This window comes from Engraulis encrasicolus, chromosome 18 (genome assembly GCF_034702125.1).
Source record: "Engraulis encrasicolus isolate BLACKSEA-1 chromosome 18, IST_EnEncr_1.0, whole genome shotgun sequence".
Taxonomy (NCBI): Eukaryota; Metazoa; Chordata; class Actinopteri; order Clupeiformes; family Engraulidae; genus Engraulis; species Engraulis encrasicolus.
In genome coordinates this window covers 43,099,818-43,124,614 of record NC_085874.1, presented here as the reverse complement: position 1 = coordinate 43,124,614, position 24,797 = coordinate 43,099,818, and the positions used below count along the sequence as shown (strand labels likewise).

At 42.8% G+C, this 24,797-nt stretch overlaps 1 protein-coding gene across 2 annotated transcripts; it reads left to right on the top strand.

Annotated features, from left to right (window-relative positions):
• The first annotated feature begins 13,925 nt into the window (after positions 1-13,925).
• Positions 13,926-24,538, top strand: fam228a (family with sequence similarity 228 member A). 2 transcript variants are annotated; one of them, XM_063222529.1, is made up of 9 exons: positions 13,926-14,340; positions 14,451-14,530; positions 16,707-16,895; positions 18,992-19,069; positions 20,519-20,716; positions 21,909-21,989; positions 23,061-23,148; positions 23,615-23,768; positions 24,431-24,538. In XM_063222529.1, exons 2-9 carry the CDS (start codon positions 14,453-14,455, stop codon positions 24,510-24,512), a joined length of 948 nt encoding a protein of 315 aa, XP_063078599.1. In that variant the 5' UTR covers positions 13,926-14,340; positions 14,451-14,452; the 3' UTR covers positions 24,513-24,538. The 2 variants fall into 2 exon arrangements, with proteins under 2 accessions (XP_063078599.1, XP_063078600.1); XM_063222530.1 differs by having other exon boundaries at positions 14,261-14,340; positions 20,522-20,716.
• The last annotated feature ends 259 nt before the right edge of the window (positions 24,539-24,797 follow it).

Here is a 24,797-nt window from a genome sequence, read left to right as displayed (position 1 = left end):
CCCGGTTTGCTTAAAAAATACAAGTAGTCAAAGGGTAATGTGGGGTTAGTTTTTTGTGCTACATCAGTTCGTGGTGCATTTTTACATCAAAATATGCAGGCCACAACATTTATAGTCGCTTAGGGACTTTAAATTAAGCAAAACCATCATGTAGGAAATCCACCGGAAGTCCGTTTATTTTTCTCACAGAAGCAAAGAGCATGGGGTCTTGGCGCCATCGCGTGGCCAACGAGCATGCGTGGAACGACCGGAATTACTGTTAATTCTGAATGAAAGGTTACATGACAGAGGAACGTGTTTATTCGGAATTAAAAGAGGACTATTGACTATTACAGCGTGCCTCAGATGGTACTTAGTGCATTAAGGCAGTGGTTCCCAACCTTTTTCTTCAGGGACCCATATTTTTACCATTGTAATCTTTGGTGACCCAACGGTGCGAGCGGGAATCACGTTACTCTGTTTCCTGCAAAAACTCATTTTTTTCCTCAATTTGTTTTAAGTCAAATATAGAATAAATGTTAAATCTATCCCTTACATATTGTTGCTTCTATGCATATTTTCATTTAAATGCTTTATCATTCCTTTATGCTTTTATTAATTCAACATGGGCTATATATGGTATTAAAATAAATTAAACCCTTTAAAATCAAGAGGGCTTCGTGACCCATAGGTTGGGTCCCGACCCATAGGTTGGGAACCACTGCATTAAGGGACTACGGAAGTTATGTGGAAAAATTGGAAAATCAATTCTTTCAACACTGCTCTACCAGAATGTTAAAGTTGTAAATAGCATTTAAGAAAAAGGTGATGCTATATTAACTGTACATCCTCATACTGTATGCATTGTGTATCTTGTTCTCTATTAGAGCCAGATGATGTTCGCCGAAGATTCATTCTTCTTGGGAAGACCGGAGCCGGGAAAAGTTCCACAGCAAACACCATCATGAGGAAAAGGGTATTCCCATCCAGGCTTTCTCCCCACGCAGTAACTTTAGAGTGTCAAAAGGAGACAACCAACTATGATGGACATACACTGAGCGTAATTGACACTCCATCACTGACTGACGGCAGCACATCCAAACATAAGGTGCCAAAACATATTGGTAAAGGCAAGGTGCCAGGAGGGATCGCTGCTGAATGCATCTCATTAGCTGCTCCAGGTCCTCATGCGTTCCTAGCCGTGATCAGTCTGGCCAAATTCAATGAAGAAGAAATGAACACGGTAGAACTTATCCAGGAGATGTTTGGGAAAGAGGCATTGCCATACACCATCGTCCTGTTCACGCATGGCGATACTCTGGACGCAGAGGGAGGCTCCATAGAGGAATTCATTGGCCAAAAAACACAACTCCATGACTTCATCTGCCAGTGTGGTGGAAGATATCTGATCTTCAACAATAAAAGCGATAATCCATCTCAAGTCATAAAGCTGCTGGAGATGTTCAGACAAATGTTGAGGGAGAATGAAGGAAGATACTACACCAGCCAGAGGTTTAGAGAAGGTGAGTCAACCATTATAAAAGAAGCAGAAGGGTTGTAAAAGAATAATGCCTGACATTGTCCTCATTCGTTTCAATGGGTTGCTGCAAACTGGATATTTCTAAAGTACGCTTTGCAATATTTTTAGTTGTTTATTTCCAGAATGTATGCTACCCATTCATTAATGATATGTTTCTCATGAATACCACCATCAAATTCTGAGTATTCATTATGATAATTGCACCTTTCATACATGAAAAGGGGGTCTTCTCCATGGTCCGCTATTTTGAATTTCCAGAAATGGACATTTTTAGCTGCAAAAATGACTGTACTTGGACCATACTACAAAATATTACTTTATTACTTAGTAAACTTTCATAAAAAGATCAAATTTGGCAATAGGCGACCCATTTTCAATGAGCAGCATAGTTGCAGTACCTTTTTTGACCACTTCCCGCACAGTGCACCTTTAACTCATTGGCTGCCTTGGGCGGCGAATGATGTCATTTCAAAAAGTGACGCCCCCTGCCTTAAGTGACGTCCGCCGATAATTGCGTTTTTTTTACAGCCACGCCTTGAGGACGGTCTGTCCTATATTGTGTTGAAATTTAAGAGCTCTAATCATGTTCTAACTGTTCCTGTAGGTGGCAGAAGTGTCCTTAGGAGCAGTCAGGGCAGGGCATTAGATCAGAGCAAGAGGAAATGTCAAGACAGGGGCTGTTCACTCACGGAACTTGCTACTAGCCACAACTGGCTAACCCTAACCACGGGACAGTGCAAAATGAATGGGTGTCAATGGAGTTTTTTACCATTATAATTTTTGTGATTTTTTATAATTTTTTGTCCTGAAATATTAATATGAAGTTCGAAGCTAGAAATAATAAGACCCCATTTGAGTAGCGTTTCGATTATTTTGCGCCACTGGATTATTATATACTGGGTCACAAAGCTCAATTTTTATGGGGCCAAACCCATAAACATTAGCACGATGCTAGCGAGTACAGGTTGAAATCTTCTAACCTGCTGTAAAACTACACACCTGAACGATTTGTCAATACAGCCTATTGTTGAACAACAGTCATAGTGCTTACCAGCTTTTGTTGATAATATTTGTGACTGGAAATGGCAGTAGCAATGTATTTAGCATGGGTTCCCCTTTCCATTCCATACATTTTCCCACATGAAGGACTGGCCTACGCTCGTTACTGCAGTATGCATGCAAAGCTAACTGGCTACAATGGGAACCAATGAGACTGAGCCTTCTCCCTGTGTTCTAATTTCTCTGGTCAAGACAAAAACATCCCCTTTTACTAGGCCTATAATAATCTCAAAAGTAGCATAGCAAAATCATTTTTAGATGATAAGAGGGTCTGTCCGTCTGTCCGCTGTCCGTCCGTCTGAAACGCATTCCTTCAATTGTTCCTTCCTGTGTCCACAAGGCGGAGGCAGAGAGGCATTTTGGCCTGAAGCGAATGCGTGCCAAAAAGTTACCAAACCGGCAAGGCTAAGCTGATTGCATTGTGAGACGACTAAGGGGGGCATTACATTTTCGGCATCGTTTTTCGTTTGGACAGTGGGAGGCAACTCTGTTCCTTCTACACAGCACACCAACATCACCACTGTGAGTGTCGCTTAATGTTCACGGTCTTGTTATACACTTCGGCTGATGAGGTTGTCAAACGTGAAGGGGACTTTATCATGTTGTGTATGATAGTGTCGCGTTGTGTTCAGCTATTTTGGTTCATCAGAAACTTGTGGAAATGAACGACTTAGAAGTCGGCAGGCAGTATTTGACACAGATGTTTGTGCTCGGATGAGGGCGTTTGCGTTGCATATCGCTCCACGACATGGAAGCGTAATTAGTTGACAGGCGACCCGCAGCACATACAGCTCTTCCTCTAAACGTGGACCTGTAACCTTTGGTTAGCTTTTTTCTTTCATAACATTCATTTTCTTCCGCTTTTCTCCAGTCCACAAACTCGGGCTCAGAAGACTAAAGTATGTACGAGCCTCCCTTTTAATACTGTTACTAATGTTCTCTGACTTATTGCAAGGGAGGTTCATTTGTTTTCTGCTGGCGGGCGCGTGGACCCCATAGGTGCTTTCCATTGCGCTCAGAGAAAGCACGAGACAGAACCCGTCTTTTGATTCGTAGGCTAATTGGTTTGCAGTCGTGTGAATTTGGTAAACTCTGGCACTGGAGCTCACTGCTTTGTGCATTGATGGTGAAAAGCTGGCATTGAAAATCAAGTGCATAATTCACCCAAAGGGTGAACCCATAAGCGCATAATTCACCCAAACGGTTTTATTTATTTATTATTTTATTTATTTTCCAAATCAACAAGCATGATGGGCTTATTATAGCCTAAACTGCAAAATTAACAAATGGGCAATATGACCAATAAACAAAAAGCACATCCTGGGGGGTGCGTTTTGGGGGAAAAAAGGTTGGAACTGGCATAGAGGGACAGAGGGAGGCATCTGTTGTCCGCCTGTCGGCCTTGTTGAAAGTAAAGCACCTGTGACAGTAGTCTACTTTCTTGCCCTCTGATTTTAACACAGGTAGGCTACTGATTTTAGTGTCAGAGCCTGACAAAAAAAACTTCCTCTCATGAACAAAATACAACCCCCTTTTGCTATCTAGCTAGTAGGCATTGTAGCTAGCTTGCCCAAAATACACCATGTTCAACCAGAGATGATCTGTGTGGCAACCGTTTCATTTTGGATAATGTGATCAGCCTACACAATATCAGGATGATGCGTACAAAAGATCATCTAACAGGAAAATGCACTAGTATGGGGACTAGTGGTGATGTGTCACCTCAGTTGGGAATGCTTGGCTATAAAGTTTGCTACGCTAGCTAGCTAGCACAAAATCGCTAACAACTTACAACTAAGCCTAAATAAAGGAGCCTTGGTAAGTCAACTATTTTTACTCATTCTACAGTTACTTTTTATGGATCTGTATAGTATGATCAGCTTACTGTATCATCAAAAAAGACAGGGGGGTTGCAGATTCTTGGAACAGAGTAGCCTTTGTGTCTGGTCAGATGCATTCAGCTCACATGAGAAAGCATTGCACTTAGCCTCAGACCAGCTAGCCTTCACCACTCCAATCGGCTTGTGAAATGTTGGATATGTGATCAGTACTTTATCAAAAGAAAATGCATTGAACAATATATGACAAGATCACTATAGCAGAAACATGATGACAGTAATCATCAATCTGCAAATTGTCCGCTCTGCCAAAGAAGCTGCAGTAAGCTAAGCTGGGCTGCCTGCCTGCCTGCCTGCCTCCCCTTCACACACACACGGTACTGGAGGAAACAAACCAGCTGTGATTCGTTCCCCAACGAGAGGAGAGCACAAAGTAGGCTAAACAGAGGGAGGACGATGAGACAGTATTTCTGTGAGTTCACGGAATTACATGCACCTGCTGTCATGAACCATTGTGCGCACCAGCAACTAAATCTAAACACTCTTGTTTTCGAGCCCACCCCGTTATATTTTAGTACATTATTAGGTTGAAAAGATCATACAAACGATCTTTTGTTTCAGGCTACAGATCAAAGAAGACTCTGTAATAGCATCTCATAGGTTTGGAGTTGTTAGGACGATGTCATTATGGGCAAAAACGTTTGCAATTATAGTTCTACTTCAAATGGCATTTTCTCAGCTTTTTGGCTAGAAAGCAGCATTTTGGCGAATTCCACTCATTATCAAAAGATGATTATGAAAGAACGGAAAGGGGTAGAGAGACACCGTTTTTTTTTTTATGATGACAGATGAGCGTCTAATCTGTGTTTTGATAGGTATGGTGTTGACATAGACACAGAACTCAATTTTCTGTGAGCCTCCAAAAAAAAAAAAAAAAAATGCTGAAAAATCTCTGGCACTCTGGGTTACCCTTTTATGAAAATGACTGGCAGCCAATGAGTTAACATGCATAAGCCAACATTTAAAGAAAATGAATGAGTTTTGTTGCATAATGAGGTATCCACTATTTTGTACTTTTGTCTTGCCATGAAAATATTTTAAGAACATACTTTTTAAACTTCTTTAAAATGCATTTTGCAATGCTATTCAATGGAATGCCCAAAACAAAAATGTCAATTTCCCAAAATGGATACATGTCATTTTGCAACAAATCTCTTCAAATACATATGCACATGCCGGTAAAGTAACATTTTGTCCAATATTTAAATTACCACACAACTTATTTCCAAAATGTGCATAGAGTAAGTTTAATACAGCATCTGTTGAGCATGCAACAGAAAAGTAAGGTCAATAATTTAAATCAATTTTTCAATTTTTTGTGAAATTATACTGATGCAAAAATACACTTTTCTCATCAACATGTGCGATTGTTGTTGTTCACTAGATCCAGACACTTTGAGGATGGTGCTTGTTGGCAGGACAGACGCTGGGAAGAGTTCAACAGGAAACACCGTCTTTGGAAGAAGGGTGTTTACAACTAAGTCTAATGACAGAAGTATCACATTTGGTTCGTTATTGGAAATAAGAGACGTTCATGCTCAAGTCTTGTCTATAGTGGATACCCCAGGATTGCCAGACAACAGAGTAGATGTGTGTAAGTTGAACCAATCACGTATGGAAATTGCTATCGGTGTAGCATTAGCGAGACCTCATGTGTTACTGGTGGTCATTCCACTTTGGGAAGGCGACTTCTCAAAGCAAGAGCAAAAGACTTTGGAAATAATTCAGGAAATGTTTGGGGAAGAGGCATCCCATTACACCATTGCCCTGTTCACCCATGGAGATCATCTTGGCATCCATGGCAGGAACAAGTCCATAGGAGAAATCATTGCTCAAAGTCCAGCTCTCAGAGCTTTCATCAGCAAGTGTGGTGGACGATACCATGTGTTCAACAACAGAAGTGGAGATCCCTCTCAGGTCAGAGAGCTGCTGGAGAAGATCAAAGCACTGGTGCAGAAGAACGGAGGAAGCTTCTACACCAAGGACTTGATGCAAAGTGCTGATGTTAATCTTAGACTGGGTGGTGCAGTGGAAGGTGCTGCTGGGTGTAGAAAGAGCAGTTTTTAAGTGTAGTTTCCTTCAGGAAAGTTGATTGACTTGACATTTATATTGACTTACTGGCCTCAGCTCATTTCATTTCCGTCAAAGTTACAAGGCTTACAATAGTCAGAAGAACGCTGCCTGCAATTGCACTATAATTGGTTCAAATTCACTTCAGAGGACTGTTTCAATGTCGTCAAGCAATTATTTTGACATGTACAGTACATGTGCGCTGGTTTCATTTTTGAGACCTGAAAAATGCCTTTGCTCCTTGGTTGTGACAGCAACAAGACAGGAGCGTACCTATGTTCTCCGGGTCCTATGTTCTCCTATGGGACCGGGGAACTTAGGACCCTTTTTCTAAAAAAGAGTTCTATGTTCCCCGCATTGTATTTAACCCTTCCCAAAACCAAGAATAAGTAGATGATTTGTAGACTCATGAATTATTAGAAGTGATTATCTCCCCCTCATAACACTTCAAACTACAAGCAATATTTGTATGGCTGTCAGAGGTGTTATGTGTGGCATGTTGTTATATGTGTTGTATATTTAGGAAAAGAAAGTGGGAGGGATAAAATCATCACGCACCATTGTGACTGTCTTGTCATCATATGTATGCCATCTCCACAATATATTACAGATTTTTGAGCACATTATTGCGAATCCATGAACTCATCAGAATCCATTCTAATGCATCTGTATATGAGTCTATTTCCCTGACTGATGTGTGCCGAGCGCGTGTGCTGCTGGAGTAGCTGCACTGTATGCTCTGCCGAGTTGGGTGCATGAGTGTGTGTCTGCGTGTCTGCATGGACAATTCTCTTTTGTTGTTTGGTTTATTTTCTTACTGTCTAAGATGCAATTGTGTGTTATCTGTCTTTTTGTTTCATTAGTTGTATTGATTACTTAGCTTTCTTTTGTTTAGTACACAACACTTGTAAGGCCACTAAATGTCTTTAGGCCCCCATACCTGATGCTCCCGGTCTGCAGTACTGCCGTAATAACTTGTGTGCCGTGTTTTTCTATTATTTTGAAACCATTTGCTGTGCTCACTAACTTGGGTTAAACTAACTTATTGCAGCTATAGGAGTGTGGAAAGGTCTAGGCTTCCGGCTAATGCATTTGCTAGTGTCCATCTTGTCCCTGATATGCTGTGTTCTTTTTAGTGTATTAATGTGCCTTCAAAGAAAACTTTAATATTTTTATATCTGTGTGTAAATAAAAAAGTAGAGATTAATTGTCCCCAGTCGCCTTGTCTCTGTGGTCCTTTGCGAACCTGTGTGCTGTGTAATTAGTTCTAGAGGGGGACCTACTACCCTGAAGTGTCGTAGTGGGTAGCTCGATAACAAAGTCAAACATTGAGTGCATTCCAATATGTACACTCCCGTCCTCCACTTGTGCTTGTGGCCTCGCCTCGCCTCCTGGTCCAGCCTCCATGGAAAAAACAATAAAGTTTCCCAGCTGTCAGCCTAGCCAAAACAATTTTTGGAGGACTATTCTTCATTAACCATACAGTTTGCAAATGAGAAAATTACTTTACAATTGAGCTTTTGCGAGTGATGTCATTACGACGTATTGCTTCCTGGTACGAGGCCACAAGCACAAGTGGAGGACGCAAGGTCACATTCCATTGTTCACCACTGGTAACTTAATTGTAAAATGTTTCAGATGATCTGTGACATGTCAAAATGTGAAAGGAATTTACAGACATCAATTTACTGTTCTGTCACCATCTATTTTAATTTTCAAAGGTCTGTGCCAGAATGTGAAACTGTCACGCAGAGTCATTTTATTTGCCCTGCGAGATCATTTCAAATGTGAATTACAGTTGGCCTATAATACCATACATGTACAACGTATTAAGACTTGAACATGATATTTCATACATCACAGGAATATGAGTGTGCCCAGTGCAATAGAATGGTAAAGGCGCGATTCCCCCAACGTTTTCAATGAATAGCCTACTTGACCCTGATTTTTCCCTGGACTATGCAATGACTGTTTGGGACTTATGGACACTGGTGGACACTTTCACTTTTCACTTTGGCTGATTTTTGCTTCACACCATTCAGCTCATCACCAACCACAGCTCTGTGTGTATGCGTGCGTGCGTGCGGCAGGGTTTGTGTGTGGGTGTGTGTGTGTGTGTGTGTGTGGGGGGGGGTATCTAACGTTGGCTAAATATGTATAAGCATGTGCTCTATGATAACATATGTGCTATGATGTGTGTAAACTCCACCAACTGGGTCTCAACACCACCCTGTGCAACTGGACTGTGGACTTCCTCACCGTACACAGGGGGTCAGAGTGGGCAACAATATCTCCTCCACTCTTTCCATAAACACCAGCGCGCCCCAGGGGTGTGTGTTAAGCCATCTGATCTACACCCTGTTCACACATGGCTGCTCTGCCTCCTCTCCCTCCAATCTGATCGTCAAGTTCGCGGATGACACCACCGTCCTGGGCCTCATCACCAACAACGACGAGAGGGATTACAGGGCAGCGGTGAAACACCTAAGAGCAACAACCTTGTAGTGAGGCTTCTTAAGTCAATATTCCATAAGAATCTTTCACTTGGTGATGCAAGCATCAAATTTGGTTCAGAGGTGCTTTAGACCCTACCCTTTTAGAAAAGGTCGCTATCCAGGTGAAAAAACAAGATGGCGGCCATTTTTCAAGATGGCCGCCTCATTAAAGGTGAAAAAAGCTGTTTTCGTCTTAGAATGCCAAGTAATCAAGATATCCAAGTGATGGAAATATTAAAATGTATGCATTCTGACCAGGACAACTTCATAGTATCATTATTTCATCACAAAATGGCCACCACTTTTCAAAATGGCAGCCCTTACATGACTGAAAATGCACATTTATGACATACAGCTGTCCGATAGCAGGTATTCAATAATGCATACTAACCTTGCCATCACTATTGGGATACAATGTCGTAAAAACAATTTTGTTTACATTCTGTATTAGAGTGATGTTATAGCACAACCAGGGTACACTGGTGACATCACTGCTGTGAGACTCAGCATGGGGTTCAGTGTCGGCTTGTGGTACAATAGCTGTAGTTGTAGTTTACTAACTCTTTAGTATACTCACTTTAGTTGTTAGTATTTATCATATGCTATCCAAGAAGACCCTGTATATACTGTAGCTTAATTAGAAATGTAGTTAGTGTAGTTAGAAATTTAGTTAGATAGCCGCACCTGAATTGACAGGATGTGCCAGCGTGGGAGAGCCGAGCCAAGGGTAACAGGGCTTCAGTTACCTGGATAGTTTACAGATTGCACGGGACTTAAATGACACTGGATGAACGATCGGGCTGGGTGTAAGGCAGAAGTTGCCTAATTTTCATAGACTTCAGATCACGTTTTCTGGTCTGACCAGGACTATAACGATTAGCGTTTCCATACAGGATGAACTTTGATTCCATGGCCTGGTTAGCCCGCCTCCCTCGGCTTGCTACTGGTTGAGGGCTGTGCCGAAGTTTAAACCAAACATTTCTTAGCCCAATAGAACGTTTCTGCTTAAACCACGTCACTGCCTTGAACACATCTCTACCCAGGACGGTTGGAAATGCACAGTTGATTGGTTCCAGACAAAGTGTGTGGAGATCCCGATGTAGCGGGAGAGAGCAAGCTCCTGGCCCTACTGTGTGTAGCTGAGCCGAAGGCGTTGCGTCACCAGTAGGGCGGAGCCCGGCTATGGCAGAAGATGACTTAACCTTGTTGTGTCCCATATCTCAATGTGCTTTGATAATTTGAACGGTTGGGTGGTAAAAGGATAGACCCTCGGCCTTTAACCGTATTACACAAGATGTCTGCTAAAAATCCATTGAGCTGCAGTACGTGTCGGGAACAACACCTCAATCACCCTGACCCTGAGCACGGGGGCCCCGCAAGGTTGCGTGCTCAGCCCCCTGCTGTTCACGCTGCTGACACATGACTGCACAACGACCCACAGCACTAACCATCTGATGAAGTTTGCGTACGATATAACACTAGTGGGCCTCATCACTAAGAGTGACGAGACTCACTACAGAGAAGAAGTAGACTTGCTGGCCAGATAGTGCAAGGACAACAACCTCCTGCTGAATGTCAACAAGACCAAGGAGATTGTTGTCAACTTTCAGAGGGGCCAAAAACAACTGCTACCACTGACCATCGACAATGATGTTGTGGAGAGAGTGAGCAGCACAAAATTCCTTGGAGTGCACATTAGCAATGACCTCTCTTGGACCACAAACACATCATCACTGGCGAAGAAGGCCCAACAGCGCCTCTACTTTTTGTGCAAACTGAAGAAGGCAAGTGCTACACCCTCCATCATGACAGCATTCTACAGAGGAACCATCAAGAGCATCCTGGCCAGCTGTGTGACACAGTGTGAGGAGGAGGTTGCACAGAGCAAAACAGGAAGACACTCCAGCGCATTGTGAATACAGCGTAGAAGATCATTGGTGCGCCACTCCCTCCCTGCAATACATTTACACCACCCGCCCCACCCGAAAAGCACTGATGATCACCAAGGACATAAGTCACCCTGCACACAAATTGTTCAGTCTCCTGCCCTCTGGAAAGAGGTACAGGTGCCTCTGCTCCCATACCACCAGGCTGACAAAGACCTTCAAAGCAATCAGGATGCTGAACTCTTAACCCGCCCTCCTATCCCTGATAGCCCCCCCCCCTCAACACTGAATTGTGATTGCACATTCTACTTGCACTAACTCAAAACACACACACACACACACACACACACAACACTGAACTAACTCAAAAGCACACACAAACATGCACACACATGTTGCTGCTGCTTCATGCCTGTTACTTGACTGTACTGGAAAACTAGCTACCAACTATAGTTGTAAACATCGCACATTACAAATTGCTTACTTCATATTTATTATTATTTCACAATGCTACTATCACTATGTCAGAATCGTCACGACAGGACGTACCGGACCCGAAAATGCACAACAATACCTCTTCAAATGTTCTATGTATGTCTGCTGTCGCCCAGTCTTGCACTTTATATGTCTGTAAGGGTATTGTATAGGTACCCTAGGTGTAATGCATGTGTACTGTCTATGTCTAAGTCCACACCTAAAGTCTATGTCTATGTCTGCATGGGAAAGTAAGAAACGTAATTTCAAGTCTTTGTATGGCCAGTGCATGTAAAGAAATTCTCCAGTATGCAGGATTAGAGATGATGTGGATCGAATTCGGCCATGGTCATTCCATCAGGTGGCTGCCAATTCATGACATTGTGTTGAATCTTGGGCCAGAGAAATCCAAAAGCATGATGTCCTTCCATTCTTTCACTGGCTGTGATGTTGTATCAGCTTTCCATAGCAAAGGCAAGAAAACAGCATGGCAAACATGGGACGTCTGCCCTGAAGTGACTCATGTCTTCAAAAAGCTCAATTCATACCCAGAAGTAATTGAAGATACTGACCTGAATATTCTTGAGAGGTTTGTCATCAATATGTATGACAAGAACAGCACAACAGACAAGGTTGATGAGGTTAAGACTGGACTTGTTTGCTCGGAAACAAAGATCCTATGATGCCATTCCACCGACAAGTGCATCCCTTGTCCATCATGTTAAACGGTCCGCTGCCAAACTGCCTGTATATGGGGCCGAGCTACTGTGTGCAAAATGCAAATTGAAAGCCCTGCCAACTGGGGGTGGCAAAAAGATGGTGAGGCCTGGAAAGTTCTCTGGTCAAAGCTTCCTACAATTGCGGAGAGTTGCCAGCAACTGACAAAATGTAGATGCAAGACTGACTGCCGAGGAAGATGCTAATGCTATTGCTTTAGCCTCAACTGTACACAGTTATGTTCCTGCAAATGTGGAGGACTAAAAATCACTAATCCAACATGTGCATCAGAGAGTTTTCCTACCCAAACAACAAACATGTAATCATTATAGGCCTACTTCTGTTTTTGTAATATTTAGAATCATTCAGTGAGTGTTAGTTTATTTACATGTAATTATGAAAATACTATAATTGTCAATATTGTGTGTATCATTGAATTTTCCATGCTCAACATAATATATTTCCATACATAGATATTCAAAATATGATCAGTCAATCAAAATATACATAAAAGCCATTTAAAAGCAGTTCAATTGGCGGCCATCTTGGAAAATGGCCGCCATTTTGTTTTTTCACCTGGATAGCGACCTTTTCTAAAAGGGTAGTGTCTGAAGCACCTCTGAACCAAATTTGATGCTTGCATCACCAAGTGAAAGATTGTTTGAGGTATTTGCTGCACTATTGCTCTTAACACCAAAAGACCAAGGAAATGATTGTGGACTTTGGGAAGCAACAGCCTGAGTATCACAAACCTCTCTCCATCGGGTCAGAGGTGGTGGAGAGAGTACTTTTAAATTTCTGGGAGTGACCTTGGCGGAGGACCTGTTCTGGGGCACTCACATCGCCTCTGCAGTTGGGAAGGACCAGCAGCGCCTTTTCTACCTGTGGAAGCTGAGGAGCTACCACATCCCCAGACCACTGCTGGTGAACTTTTACAACTGTGCCGTCAGCAGTGCAATGGGTTCCTAGTCTGGTTCTCCAGCTTCTCCAAAGCAGATCAACAGGTAGAACTACTCCAGCGTGAGGTGAAAACAGCAGGGAAAATCACTGGAATACCTCTCCCAGAGATTAGTACCATCTACACCACACACTGTCTACAGAGAGTGCAGAATATCCTGCGCGACAGCCATAATCCTCCTGCCTATCACTTGTTCTAACGGCTACCCTCAGGTAGAAGGTACAGGTCCCTTCAGAGCAGGACTAAAAGACTGGCCAACAGCTTTTACCACCTGGTCAACAGCTTTTACCTCCAGGCCATTAAACTTTTGAATTTGCAGGACTGCTGAGGAATATTACTGCATACAATGTTATCCATCTATCCTTTAGCCATGTCTGTGTGTGTGTGGGTGTGAGGTGCTCTTAATCTTTGTTGCACTTGAAGTGGGATTGAAAACCTGCTGCTAGTCTGCCCCAAACACAATTTCGTTGCCTTTTTGACAATGCCAATAAACTATTGAATCTCAAGTCTCTTGTTTATTCTGTTTTTATTCTTGTAGCGTGTTTTCTATTTTTGTGCATGCTACTGGACACCTTGATTTCCTTCGAGATCAATAAATGATAGGCCTGGGCTAGCCTACTCTACTCAACTATGTGCAGGGCAGGCACACATGATCACACTGTGTGTGAAGTTTAAATATGAGTATAAAATATGTGCAAAATTTGAGTCAATTTCTAAATAAATATTGAGTTTGGATGGACCGCGCTATCTGTGCGCACACGCGCGCGCACACACACTAGGTCATACGCAATCCCACTATGACGACCAGCCGACGTTCCGTTTGTCCACATGTGACATTACTATGGCAACCAAGGGCTTGCAAGACGAGACGCGTTCGAAGAGTTTCGATTTGTGGGATCTGCGAGCCCGTGGACACTAACTATAGCACGAGCTTTGGAGAATAAAAACACCTTTGCAGCTGTAGCCGGTGGAGTGCAGCGGCAGGCGTTACCAGATTCTGGTATGAAAGGAAGGGAATATCCCGACCTCAATCTTGTGCTTAGTTGACTATAGCCTACACTAGGGCATACTTAAACTTATTTGTAGAAATAGTTCATATACCACCACCATGCAATCGCGACAGTAGTCCTGTGTTGGCCATTTTCATTTTCAATCTTCTTTCACGGTGCTGTCCCCTCATCCAGGAAGAGATACTGACGTAAAACACAAGTCTGCTTGAGTGCAACGCGACACCTGTTCGCTGGTGTTTGTTTCATCACTGCAGGTGAGAGTCCGCTTCTTTGTTTGATTTGAATCTGAAAACTAACAGCAGGGTGTTCGTTCAACAGCCTCGCACGTAGAAGAATAACTATATATCGTGTCTCTCCTTCTAAGCCATGACAGTGAGAGAGAAGAACATGGGTGTTATCATCGTCCACAAGAAAGTAACTCCTGCATGTCTTATCAAGTCAAAGGTAAGATCAGACAGTGTCCAATGAAATGTAGGCTGAGCATAGAACGTGACATAACAATGGTAGAATGGATTCAATGTAGACATGATGTAACCATATTCTGTAGCCTATGGTAACAGATTGTGTTGCTGTCAGTCGGCTTGTTTGTTTTCTGTGTGATTTCTTGTTCTGATTTCTGTGATTTCGGTCTTTCTGCTCAGCCGTGAGCTCGTGGAGCAAGTCGGAACCACAGACCTAGTTTAGTGTATTTTTTTCTTTTTGCATTTGTTTATTTGTGAAGCACATTGAGTTGCACCTGTGTATGAAATGCACTATACAAATAAACTTGCCATGCCTTGCCTTAGATTGGTCTATCTCGGCCTCGGACTTGATCCCTTTTAATGCCTTGTCCTCAGCCTAAGTGGAATGCAAAGCAATGTCGCATATTTTTAGTCTCCTAAATTACCCCCCAACACACACACACACACACACACACACACACACACACACACACACACACACACACACACACACACACACACACACACACACACACACCTCTCCCTCCCCATCCATGCCACCCCCAGGAGGAGGAGGAGGCATGTTCTCAATAATAATTCAGTGCTGCCGGCCTCTGTACTGTGTCCTCTCATGAGCCCAGTAGAGCCGGTGTCGTGCTCAAAAGCGACTGCCTGCCAGAAAATGACTGACTTCATGGACTGTCCCACTGTAACTCTGGACTACAGAGGGTCGGCTGCATCAAATTCTCTGTACACACCTGGCTATCATCCTCCACTGTCACAGTTACAGGGGGGCAGTCCATGAAGTCAGTCGTTTTCTGGCAGGCAGTCGCTTTTGAGCACGACACTGGTGCGGTGCGGTGCCATATGTCCTGGGGTCGGATCCCCTTGCAGCAGACACCTGTAACCTACACGCACTGCTACCTTGGCTTTGTCTGGCCCATGTAGAGAGCTGTCAGACCAGACCGGGCAGTGGTGAAAGGGGGGTTGGCTGCGAGGGTATAGGACGATGAAGGCCGCCTCTCTCTCTCTCTCTCCCTCTCTCTCTCTCTCTCTCTCTCTCTCTCTCTCTCTCTCTCTCTCTCTCTCTCTCTCTCTCTCTCTCTCTCTCTCTCTCTCTCTCTCTCTCTCTCTCTCTCTCTCTCTCTCCCCTCGATGCATAATCTGTTGGGTTAAGGTCAAGTGATTGATTTGGCCAGGTAAGACCCCCCATGCACATCTCTCTCTTCCAAGGCGTACTCATATTAGGTTAAAGGTTAAGTGATTGATTGGGCCAGTTAAACCTTTCGCTTTCTTGGCCTGATAAAGACCTACGTTTTGCTGCCGACATGCTTAGCTCTGTTATCCTGCTGCATGACTAAAATCCTCCCAATTAGTTGGGATGCATTTGTCCATAAATTGGCAGGCAAAATGTTTCTGTACACTTTGGAATTCATTTCACTTCCAACTCGGTTAGTGAAACACAAAACCTGGCATACTGTACGCTGAGGGGTCCTCACGATACACGTGTAACTTATACATGGGTTTCTCGTTTGTAAACAATCCCTGGCTGCGCGCCCCATTTGTGCATTTGTGCTGTGCAAATATAAAACTTTATTTGCAGTGTATCTCTATTTTGTAGAATGTTGGGAAATTGACATTTTCTACTGGGCATTGCATTGGAATATGCATTTTATGGTGATAGGACCTCTGAACAGTCATTTTCAATAATAACATTCAAAATTCAAAAATAAACTCAGATGTGTTGTGTATATATGCTGTGTATCTTTGCACAACAATGATTGCCATGAAATCATGTCGGCCTTCTCCTGTGTTATGTGCCCATTCTGCCACATTGGGTTTATTTGCAAAACGGTGTATCTCCATTTTTTTTACTTTTGCATTTTATTATTGGAAATGACTGGTCAGAGGTCCTATTACCTATGTGTGAATTCTTACCATTCAAATATTTTGAGAACATTCTTTTTTAACCTATATAAAATGCATTTTGCAATTCAATTCAATGGAATGCCCAATACAAAAAAAGCAATTTACCAACATTCTACAAAATGGTGATACACCGTTTTGCAAATAAACCCTTACTCTCTCTCTCTCTCTCTCTCTCTCTCTCTCTCTCTCTCTCTCTCTCTCTCTCTCTCTCTCTCTCTCTCTCTCTGTCTCTCTCTCTCTCTCTGCCCCAGTCCCCGGTGGCCATGAGGAGTGCGCCCCATAGTTCCTCATGTGACGGCAGAGCGCTGCTCAGTGCCAATGGAAAGGCAAAGATTCGGTGCAGAAGTGCAGAGAAGAGGCGCCATACCTATAGACCTGCGTCTGTTTCTGTGCCCGGCTGCCCTACCTACCTCCCACAAGACTCACTCAGCAATCTGCAGGTAGCCTATTGCAGAAAACATATTGTATTGTATGTTATTTTTGTCGTTTACTTTCAAAATGTTTGTTTTCTCATTCACAAATGTGATCTTTTCATGAGTATTTGCCACTTTACTACTCAAGTACTAAAACTAATATTATGCACTACGGAGTGTGACCAAGTAAGTTTCAGTAAGTTTGTTAGCCAATTATGTCAATTACTGGATATTCAAAAGGGCAGAAAAAGGTGAAGATCCACCTATTTATGTATGAAAAGTGCAAGTTTATAATAATGAACACTTTGAAATGGATGGTGGTAATACAAACCCCAACTCCGGTGAAGTTGGGACGTTTGGTAAACAGTGAATAAAATCAAAATGCTATCATTTTCAAAACATTCAATCTATTCATTAGATGGAGAATAGTGAAAAGACAACATATTAAGTGTTAAAACCGAGAAAAAGTATTGTTTTGGGGGACATATGTACTCATTTCTAATTCGATAAATCCAACAAGTCTCAAATAAGTTGGGACGGAGATCAGTGAAATTTAGTAAACATCCCAATAAGATAAAACAACAAAGAAGAACATTTTAAAAATGAATTGTACTGATGGACAATATAGGTGTCCAGGTATAAGATCATCAAAGAGAGGCTGAGTCACTCAGAATTAAAGATGCAAAGGGAATAATTACCATAGTTATTACATACATTTTTGAATTCCCTTTGATTTACTACGATTGAGTGTATAGACATATTTTTGTTACAAAAATCATTGTATAGGTTTATGACATCATGAAATATATATTGGCTGTAGTCTCACTCTAATTCCTGGAGTGCTAGAGCTATTGAAAGTTGACCATATTAAGAATGCTTAATGCGTGCAAATGATACAGGGGTGTAACATTCTCCTAAGCACCTGAGCTCACTTGAAATAAACCCAGAAGACATGGGAAACTGTCCTTTGCTTACAGAAGTCAGCAGAAGTTGTAGAAGTCCATTCTTTTTGACAATAATAGAGCATTGCACATCCTGTGCTACAGTGAAAATGGACCATCCAACTTGTGTTAGTGCTAACTTCAAAAGTCAGCCTCCATGATGGCATGCGGGTGCAGTAGTGCATTGGTTAAGATGTTCTCACTCATCTGTAGAGTTAAATACAGTGCTGAATGGTATAAATGGGTTTTAAACAGCATGAAAAGCCACTCATGCACTATATTTTGAAGGGAGATCTTCGATTACTGCCACATAGTAAGGTCAAATTGCATTCTCTACTATGTTTTAACAGTTTGGCTCCATCATAAGGACCAGCAGGTGATAAAATGGTGGGCTTTTGGTCAAGACCTGTCACACTGTAAGCACTACAGAAAGGAAAACACTGCAAAACATGACAAGGAATACACCCACCATTTAAGCTGGTGAAATCATGTCCAAGATTTAATATAAAATCATCTCATCGGTTAATGTATTTAACTGTTAAGTGTTGTCTTTTGTTTTGTTTTTAGTCTTCCTCGACATTTGCTGCCATTTATTTTCCCCGTCCCAACTCTTCTGAGACGTGTTGGATTTATCAAATTAGAAATGAGTACATATGTCCCCAAAAACAATATTTTTTCTCGGTTTTAACACTTAATATGTTGTCTTTTCACTATTCTCCATCTAATGAATAGATTGAATGTTTTGAAAATGATATCATTTTGATTTTATTCACTGTTTACCAAACGTCCCAACTTCACCGGAGTTGGGGTTTGTACATATAGTACTTGGGAAAAGATGATAACATTTGTGGATTGGCTGCAGAAGTTCTGTCAATTAAGTACTACCAAAAAATGTCCTACTCTAGCTTTAATGGTGCATTGTGTAGGATTGTGGCCGGAGTGGGTATTGCAACTACACTGCTCATTGAAACAGTGTTGCCTATTGTCGTATTTCATCTTTTCATGAATATTTACTAAATAATAGCCTTAATTTTTACTAGTATTACCAAAGTACAGTTTCGCGTGCTAACCACTAGTGAACAAATGCATGCTCATTGTTTTATTTTAATGTAACATAGGTATTTTATGTTGTTTATTGTCCGTGTAGTGTTTATTCTGATAGTGTCTCTGTTGCTTCCACAGGTGCAGCTTAAGGCAGAGCAGCGGGACCTGAGGGCTATCACTCAACCCATTTTGGACACAGAAAACAGTCTGGTGAAGGTAGGCCCACCAGCACAAACGGAAAATGGTGGCAGAGATCTTATAGACAAAGATATTTCCGGTATCCACTTTATGTCAGGTAAACGCCCCTTTAGGAGACCTTCGGTTAGTTGACCTTCGGAGTCTGGAGGTTGAGAATAAATTGAGTCCCCTTAGCGCTGTAGATGGCGGTAGCGCACTTCTTGTGCAAACACCTCAAAAAGAGAAGAAGAAGGAGGGGACAATGCCCCCTTAGGAGACCCAACTTGAGCACATTATTTTGCATTGGGTGGGCGTGTTTTGAATCCTCTTTATTAATCCAACCTCTTTGGTGGTGGCTTTCCATCTGGTGGACCAGGCCCTGTGGCACAGCCAGACACTGGGCCAGCATTGGCGCTAGCTGCTCCATAAGCGCTGGTCGGAGGCCTGTATTGTAATTACTAATAGATGTGTTGATGTAAAGCAGGGGTGAGAAACCTTTTTTATTCGAAGGGTCACTTCAAATTTTATGAAGTCGTCCAAACCAGGATTTCCCCCTGCACTTTAGGCCTATTATTTAAAGCGGCCACCTTTACAACAGACCCCACCTTCACTAGGTCCCCTGAAAATATGAATGAATTGTATTGCAAGTGTAATTTCTAAGATTGCTATATAAAAATATTTTATGTGAAAATGCATAACATTAAAATTATATCTGGGGCCGGATAAGACAGCCTCATAAGCTGTAGACAGGGCCCAGGCCATAGGTGTAAAGAGAGCCACTACAGTATAGTACACCAATAGAGAGGCCACTCCCTGTTAGGGCATCTGACCTGTAGCCCAAAGGTTGCCGGTTCGACTCCTAATCCGCCAGGTTGGCGGGGTGAGTAAATTACCAGTGCTCTCCCCCATCCTCCCCCATGACTGAGCTACTCTGAGCATGGTACCGGCTCGCCGCACTGCTCCGTTGGGGGCTGCCCCCTTGCACGAGTGAGGCATAAAAGCAATTTCGTTGTGTGCGGTGAGCAGTGTTCACTTGTGTGCTGTGGAGCGCTGTGTCACTATGACAATGGGAGTTGTAGTTTCCCAGTTGGGCTTTCACTTTCATATTAAGAACTAGAGTACAGTACAGTCTTGGCTCCTTTAGCCGGAGGTGGACCAGGTCCTGTGGAACGGCCAGACGCTGGGCCAGATGTGGCGCGAGCTGCTCCACAAGCGCTGGTCGGAGGCCGGGGGTGCATTTCTGGAAAGCGTAGTTGTTAGCCGTTAGCAACTTTGGTAGTTGCCTATGGGAAATTGCATTGCAACCAACAAAGTAGTTAACATAGTTAGCAACTACGCTCTCCAGAAATGCACCCCTGTATTGTATACAACAAATAGATGTGTTGGTTATGTACTGTATGTAAACAGTAAACCAATAGAGAGGCCATTCCCTGCATTGTGTTGGTGTATATTGAGAGCTAGAGTACAGTACCGTCTTGGCTCCTTCAGCAGGAGGTGGACCAGGTTCTGTGGCACGGCCAGACGCTGGGCCAGAGGCGGCGCGAGCTGCTCCACAAGCGCTGGTCGGAGGCCGTGTGGACGCCCATCCAGCGCAGCGTAGAGCAGCACGTGACCGAGGCCGCCCCGCGAGAGCCCCAGCGCCTACGCAGCCTCCTGCTGCACTACATCCAGCACTGCAACGCCAAGGTCAGTCTCTTTAAAAAAAATAAAAAATTGGGGGTCATTTTAGGCTTTATTCAGATAGGAGAGTGAAAGAGGGACAGGAAATGAGTGGGGAGAGAGAGAGTCGGGTAAGGATCGGCAAATGACCCGGGCAGGAATCGAACCCGGGTCGCCGGCATAGTGACCCAGTGCCCTACCATTAGGCCTCGGTAGGGCCGCCAAGGTCAGTCTCATCCACAAGGTCAAGGTCACTCAGTTGCTCCATCTTTGATAGTGTTTCTCAACGGGCTCTACAGCTCACAATTCCTGGTGTTAATCCCATAGAAAACGTTTGGCCGCCTGACATTAAAAAAATGCCGTCCATGAGGCAAAATCAAGAGGTGGAATGTAGTACAATCAACCTGGGCTGCCATACCTGTTGACTGTTGCCAGACTTTGGTGGACTTTGACGGAAGCAGTTGTCGAAAACCATGGTTATGCAACAAAATATTAGTTTAGGATGCTCAGCAAAGTTGAATTTTCAAGAATTTGTTGATTTGTTAAGAACAATTTTGAGTTTGAGATCAATGCTGCTGTTTTTTTCCTCAACATTACATTTCTTCACTTTCTATGAAATATTATAAAATATTATTACTTTTGTTGCTTTGAAATACAATATGCAGTGTCCCCAATGTATTTGAGCTCATTTAAGTACAATTTCTTTGAAGAATGTTGCTGTTTACTCACCTTTGTAAAGACACTGCTATCATTTTGAGCAGAACTGTATGCTGCACACCAGTCTATAAAACATGGCTATGGTTGTTTTCTAGTTGGTCACTAGATGGCAGCGTTAGACCAGCTGATACAGAGCAGTTTATAGAGATAATCGGCTCTGAACTGACACAGAGCTGTGTCTTTATGTACTGTTGCAGCTCAATGCAACTGGTGAAGTCAAAACGTGTTTACTAATTAAACACAGTTTGGAACAACATCCGCTCCTTCAATGTGCCTTACAGACAAAACATAATGATAAAAATTCACAGAGTAGAACATTATTTGAGGACCCTCTCGAAAACGAGATTTTTATCTCAAGAGGCTATCCTCTAATAAAGAAATTTGAAATTTGAATTATGTGTATTATGTATATCTTGTATTCTTTTTAAGGGGACACTTTAATTTCCTTTGGGATAAATAAGGAACTCTACTATTCAACATGTGTTGCTGTGTTCCACTTTAGGGCTACGTCTTCTTGGACACCTATGATCCGCTGGAGTACAACCCTTTCCTGTTCGACTCTGGAACGGCCTATACCTCAAAGGTGAACGTTTCCATCACCTAGTCTTCCCCTGTCTTACAATGTGTTTGTTGGCTGTTTGTTAAATCTGCAATTACAGTGACGCGAGGGCTTGCTTGAAATGATATGTCTGGAAAGTGACCTTGTCACACAAAACTTCCCAAAACATAACAAAATATTTAAGTCTATGACTCTGTTCTGTGCGTAGCTTTGTGTGCGTTAAATGTAATAAATTGTTCATATCTATCCCATTTCCTGATGTCAAATTCCTTATTAATTGTATAAATTCATTTCAGAGTACCACAATAAAATAATTTTCAACTAAAACTGAAATTGCAACAGAATAAGCTGAAAACGTGATAATGTTGTGGTGGGGGTACATTGTGGTGTACCATGTGCCCCTGTCATCTACGGTAGTATCTTTTAATGATAGTGCCACTCTCAGTGATCAATGACAATTACAGTTATACACAGAGGTGTATAGAGTAAAAGTAAAAATATAAGTATCATATAGGTAGAGTGGAATAACTGGAGCAGAAAATAATTGAAGATCATAGCCTTGTAATTACATCAGTATAGGACTACTTTTACCTGTACTTTATTTTTTTGTGATTAACTTTTTATTAGGTTTTTAGTAAACACTAAAACAAAAACATAAAACAAACAAACAAACAAACCGTCATCCTCATAACATGAAGTCAGGGAATAGTGGACAAAGAGAGAGAGAGAAAAAAGGGGGGGGGGGGTGGATTGGGTGTCATCCAATGGTGCTGTAACCAAAGAAAATTGTCCAAGGAGGGGTGTAGGCCTAACTCAAGAGCCTCTAAGAAGTTCAGACAGTTTACAAACAAAATGTCCCCAAGCATTACGTGTACTTTATATACCTCTCATTATATGCACACAGTAAAAATGTGGCATATTGACGTGTACACCTGACTACCTTTAGGTGACGCCGCCTTGTTTGAAGGATCTCCTACTTCTATGTTGCATATTGACGTGTACACTTGACTACCTCTAGGTGACGACCCCTTGTTTGAAGGATCCCTTACTTCTATGTTGCATATTGACGTGTCGTGTACACTTGACTACCTTTAGGTCACGACCCCTTGTTTGAAGGATCCCTTACTTCTTCAATCCCGGAACAGGATGAAGGAGAAGAGTGCCGTTCTGCATTGCCAAACAGGTTCCATTTGAAATCATTAATTTGAAGCCACTCCAACCATATTTCACTCTGGGAACTGTAACCAATACCCTGTAATATATGTCAGACTGACCTTGGTGAAAAGTGTCAGCTAAGCGGCGGTGGACAAAGTAAAAGTTAAAAAAAAGAAACAGTTTCTTTCCAACACATGTAACTTATTTGAGTAAAAAGTAGACCAATAACGTGTCTTACCATAAGCTGATTCTGCACAGGTTGGATTGAGTTTGTGGTGGGTCCTTGTTAGGTTTTTATTGTTTTTCAGTAATAACAAAGTCTATGTCAATAAGTGGGTAAAATGGAGTAAACGGTGTAACAGCTATGTAATACCATGTGCTACTGTTGTAGTTACACCACGAAAGTACTTTTACTTTGTCCACCACTGGAGCTAAGTGCAATGTAATGTAGTGTAATGTAATGACACCTGTGCTCCTCATGTGGGTCCACACAGGGCATGTGTACACACGCGATCAAGTGGAGGAGATCCTGAAGCGCAGCCTCCACCCCTCTCCTCAGTGCTGCTCCACACCCATGGTGCCCACTTCAGAGCCCCCCTCACTGGATACCCCAACCAGGAGAGAGAGCTCCCCCTGGACCACTAACAGGTACAGTGGGTCAGGGCTGGACTGGCCATCTGGCATAGCGGGCATATCCTGGTGGGCCCCTATTTTTGGAAATGCAAAAAAAAAACCTTTTTTTAACATTTCTGAAAATAGGGGCCCACAAGGGTGCCGAGCCCACCGGTGAGTCACATCTACGCCGCTAATTATGAGGGGCCCCTTTCAGCCAAATGTGCCAGGGCCCTATTTCTCCCCTAGCCCAGCCCTACAGAGGGTGGATACAGATAGAGGAAAAGGATGCAGGTGGGTGGGTGGGTGGTGTGGTGTAGTGAAGGAGGCTTATACAATGAATTTCTTCGTTTACTGAGTTTGACCAAATAGTAGTTCTTGTCTTGTTGGCTTTGTTCCCGTCAGAAGCACTGTTGATAAAATTTTAAAGATCTAAACAAAAACAAAAATCTTATTTTAAACATCTGAGGCCTATATTCTACAAAGCTGGTTCAGGATAAGTTAAGGTTAAGTTAAGAGGTAAATCATCTAATAGAATAGCTTTTCTTAAGAAAATGAGGACTCCAGGTTCTGATTTACCTCTTAACTTAACCTTAACTTATCCTGAACCAGCTTTGTAGTGTAGGCCCTTGAACAAACACACGTTCCTCTCCTGACCTCTTCTTTTCTTGTGTTGTCACCTCACCTCACCTCTCCAGGGGCAAGAGCATGATGTGTGGCACGGCGGAGGATGGAAGATGCTACTGCTGCTCAACCACCACCAGACTACTGACCAATTAAAAAACAGCCTGTGGGATATGGCCTCACTCATTACCTCATTCATCTTGCTGCTTTGGGGTCACATGATGCTGCTGTGAACACCCATCCACTTCCAGGTGCCTATACTAAGGGCCTTCGTACATCGGCTCCGACAAAGTGCTGAGCACTGCTCTGCCAAAGTTCAATTACATTGTTGTCAATACAACCCCGCACACCGGTAGCCTGAGTATCATCCTCCGTAGTGACCGCGCTAGCTCAATACTTTCGCTTGCTGACCACGGAGTCTGACCCTGCAGCCACCCCTGG

What these genes read in the sequence shown, in the direction of transcription:
- fam228a (XM_063222529.1), top strand. Translation starts at nt 14,453, where the DNA reads ATGACAGTGAGAGAGAAGAACATGGGTGTTATCATCGTCCACAAGAAA. An exon ending in TCCAGCACTGCAACGCCAAG is followed by an intron (nt 20,717 to 21,908) that starts GTCAGTCTCTTT and finishes GTTCCACTTTAG; the next exon opens with GGCTACGTCTTCTTGGACAC. An exon ending in CGTTCTGCATTGCCAAACAG is followed by an intron (nt 23,149 to 23,614) that starts GTTCCATTTGAA and finishes GGGTCCACACAG; the next exon opens with GGCATGTGTACACACGCGAT.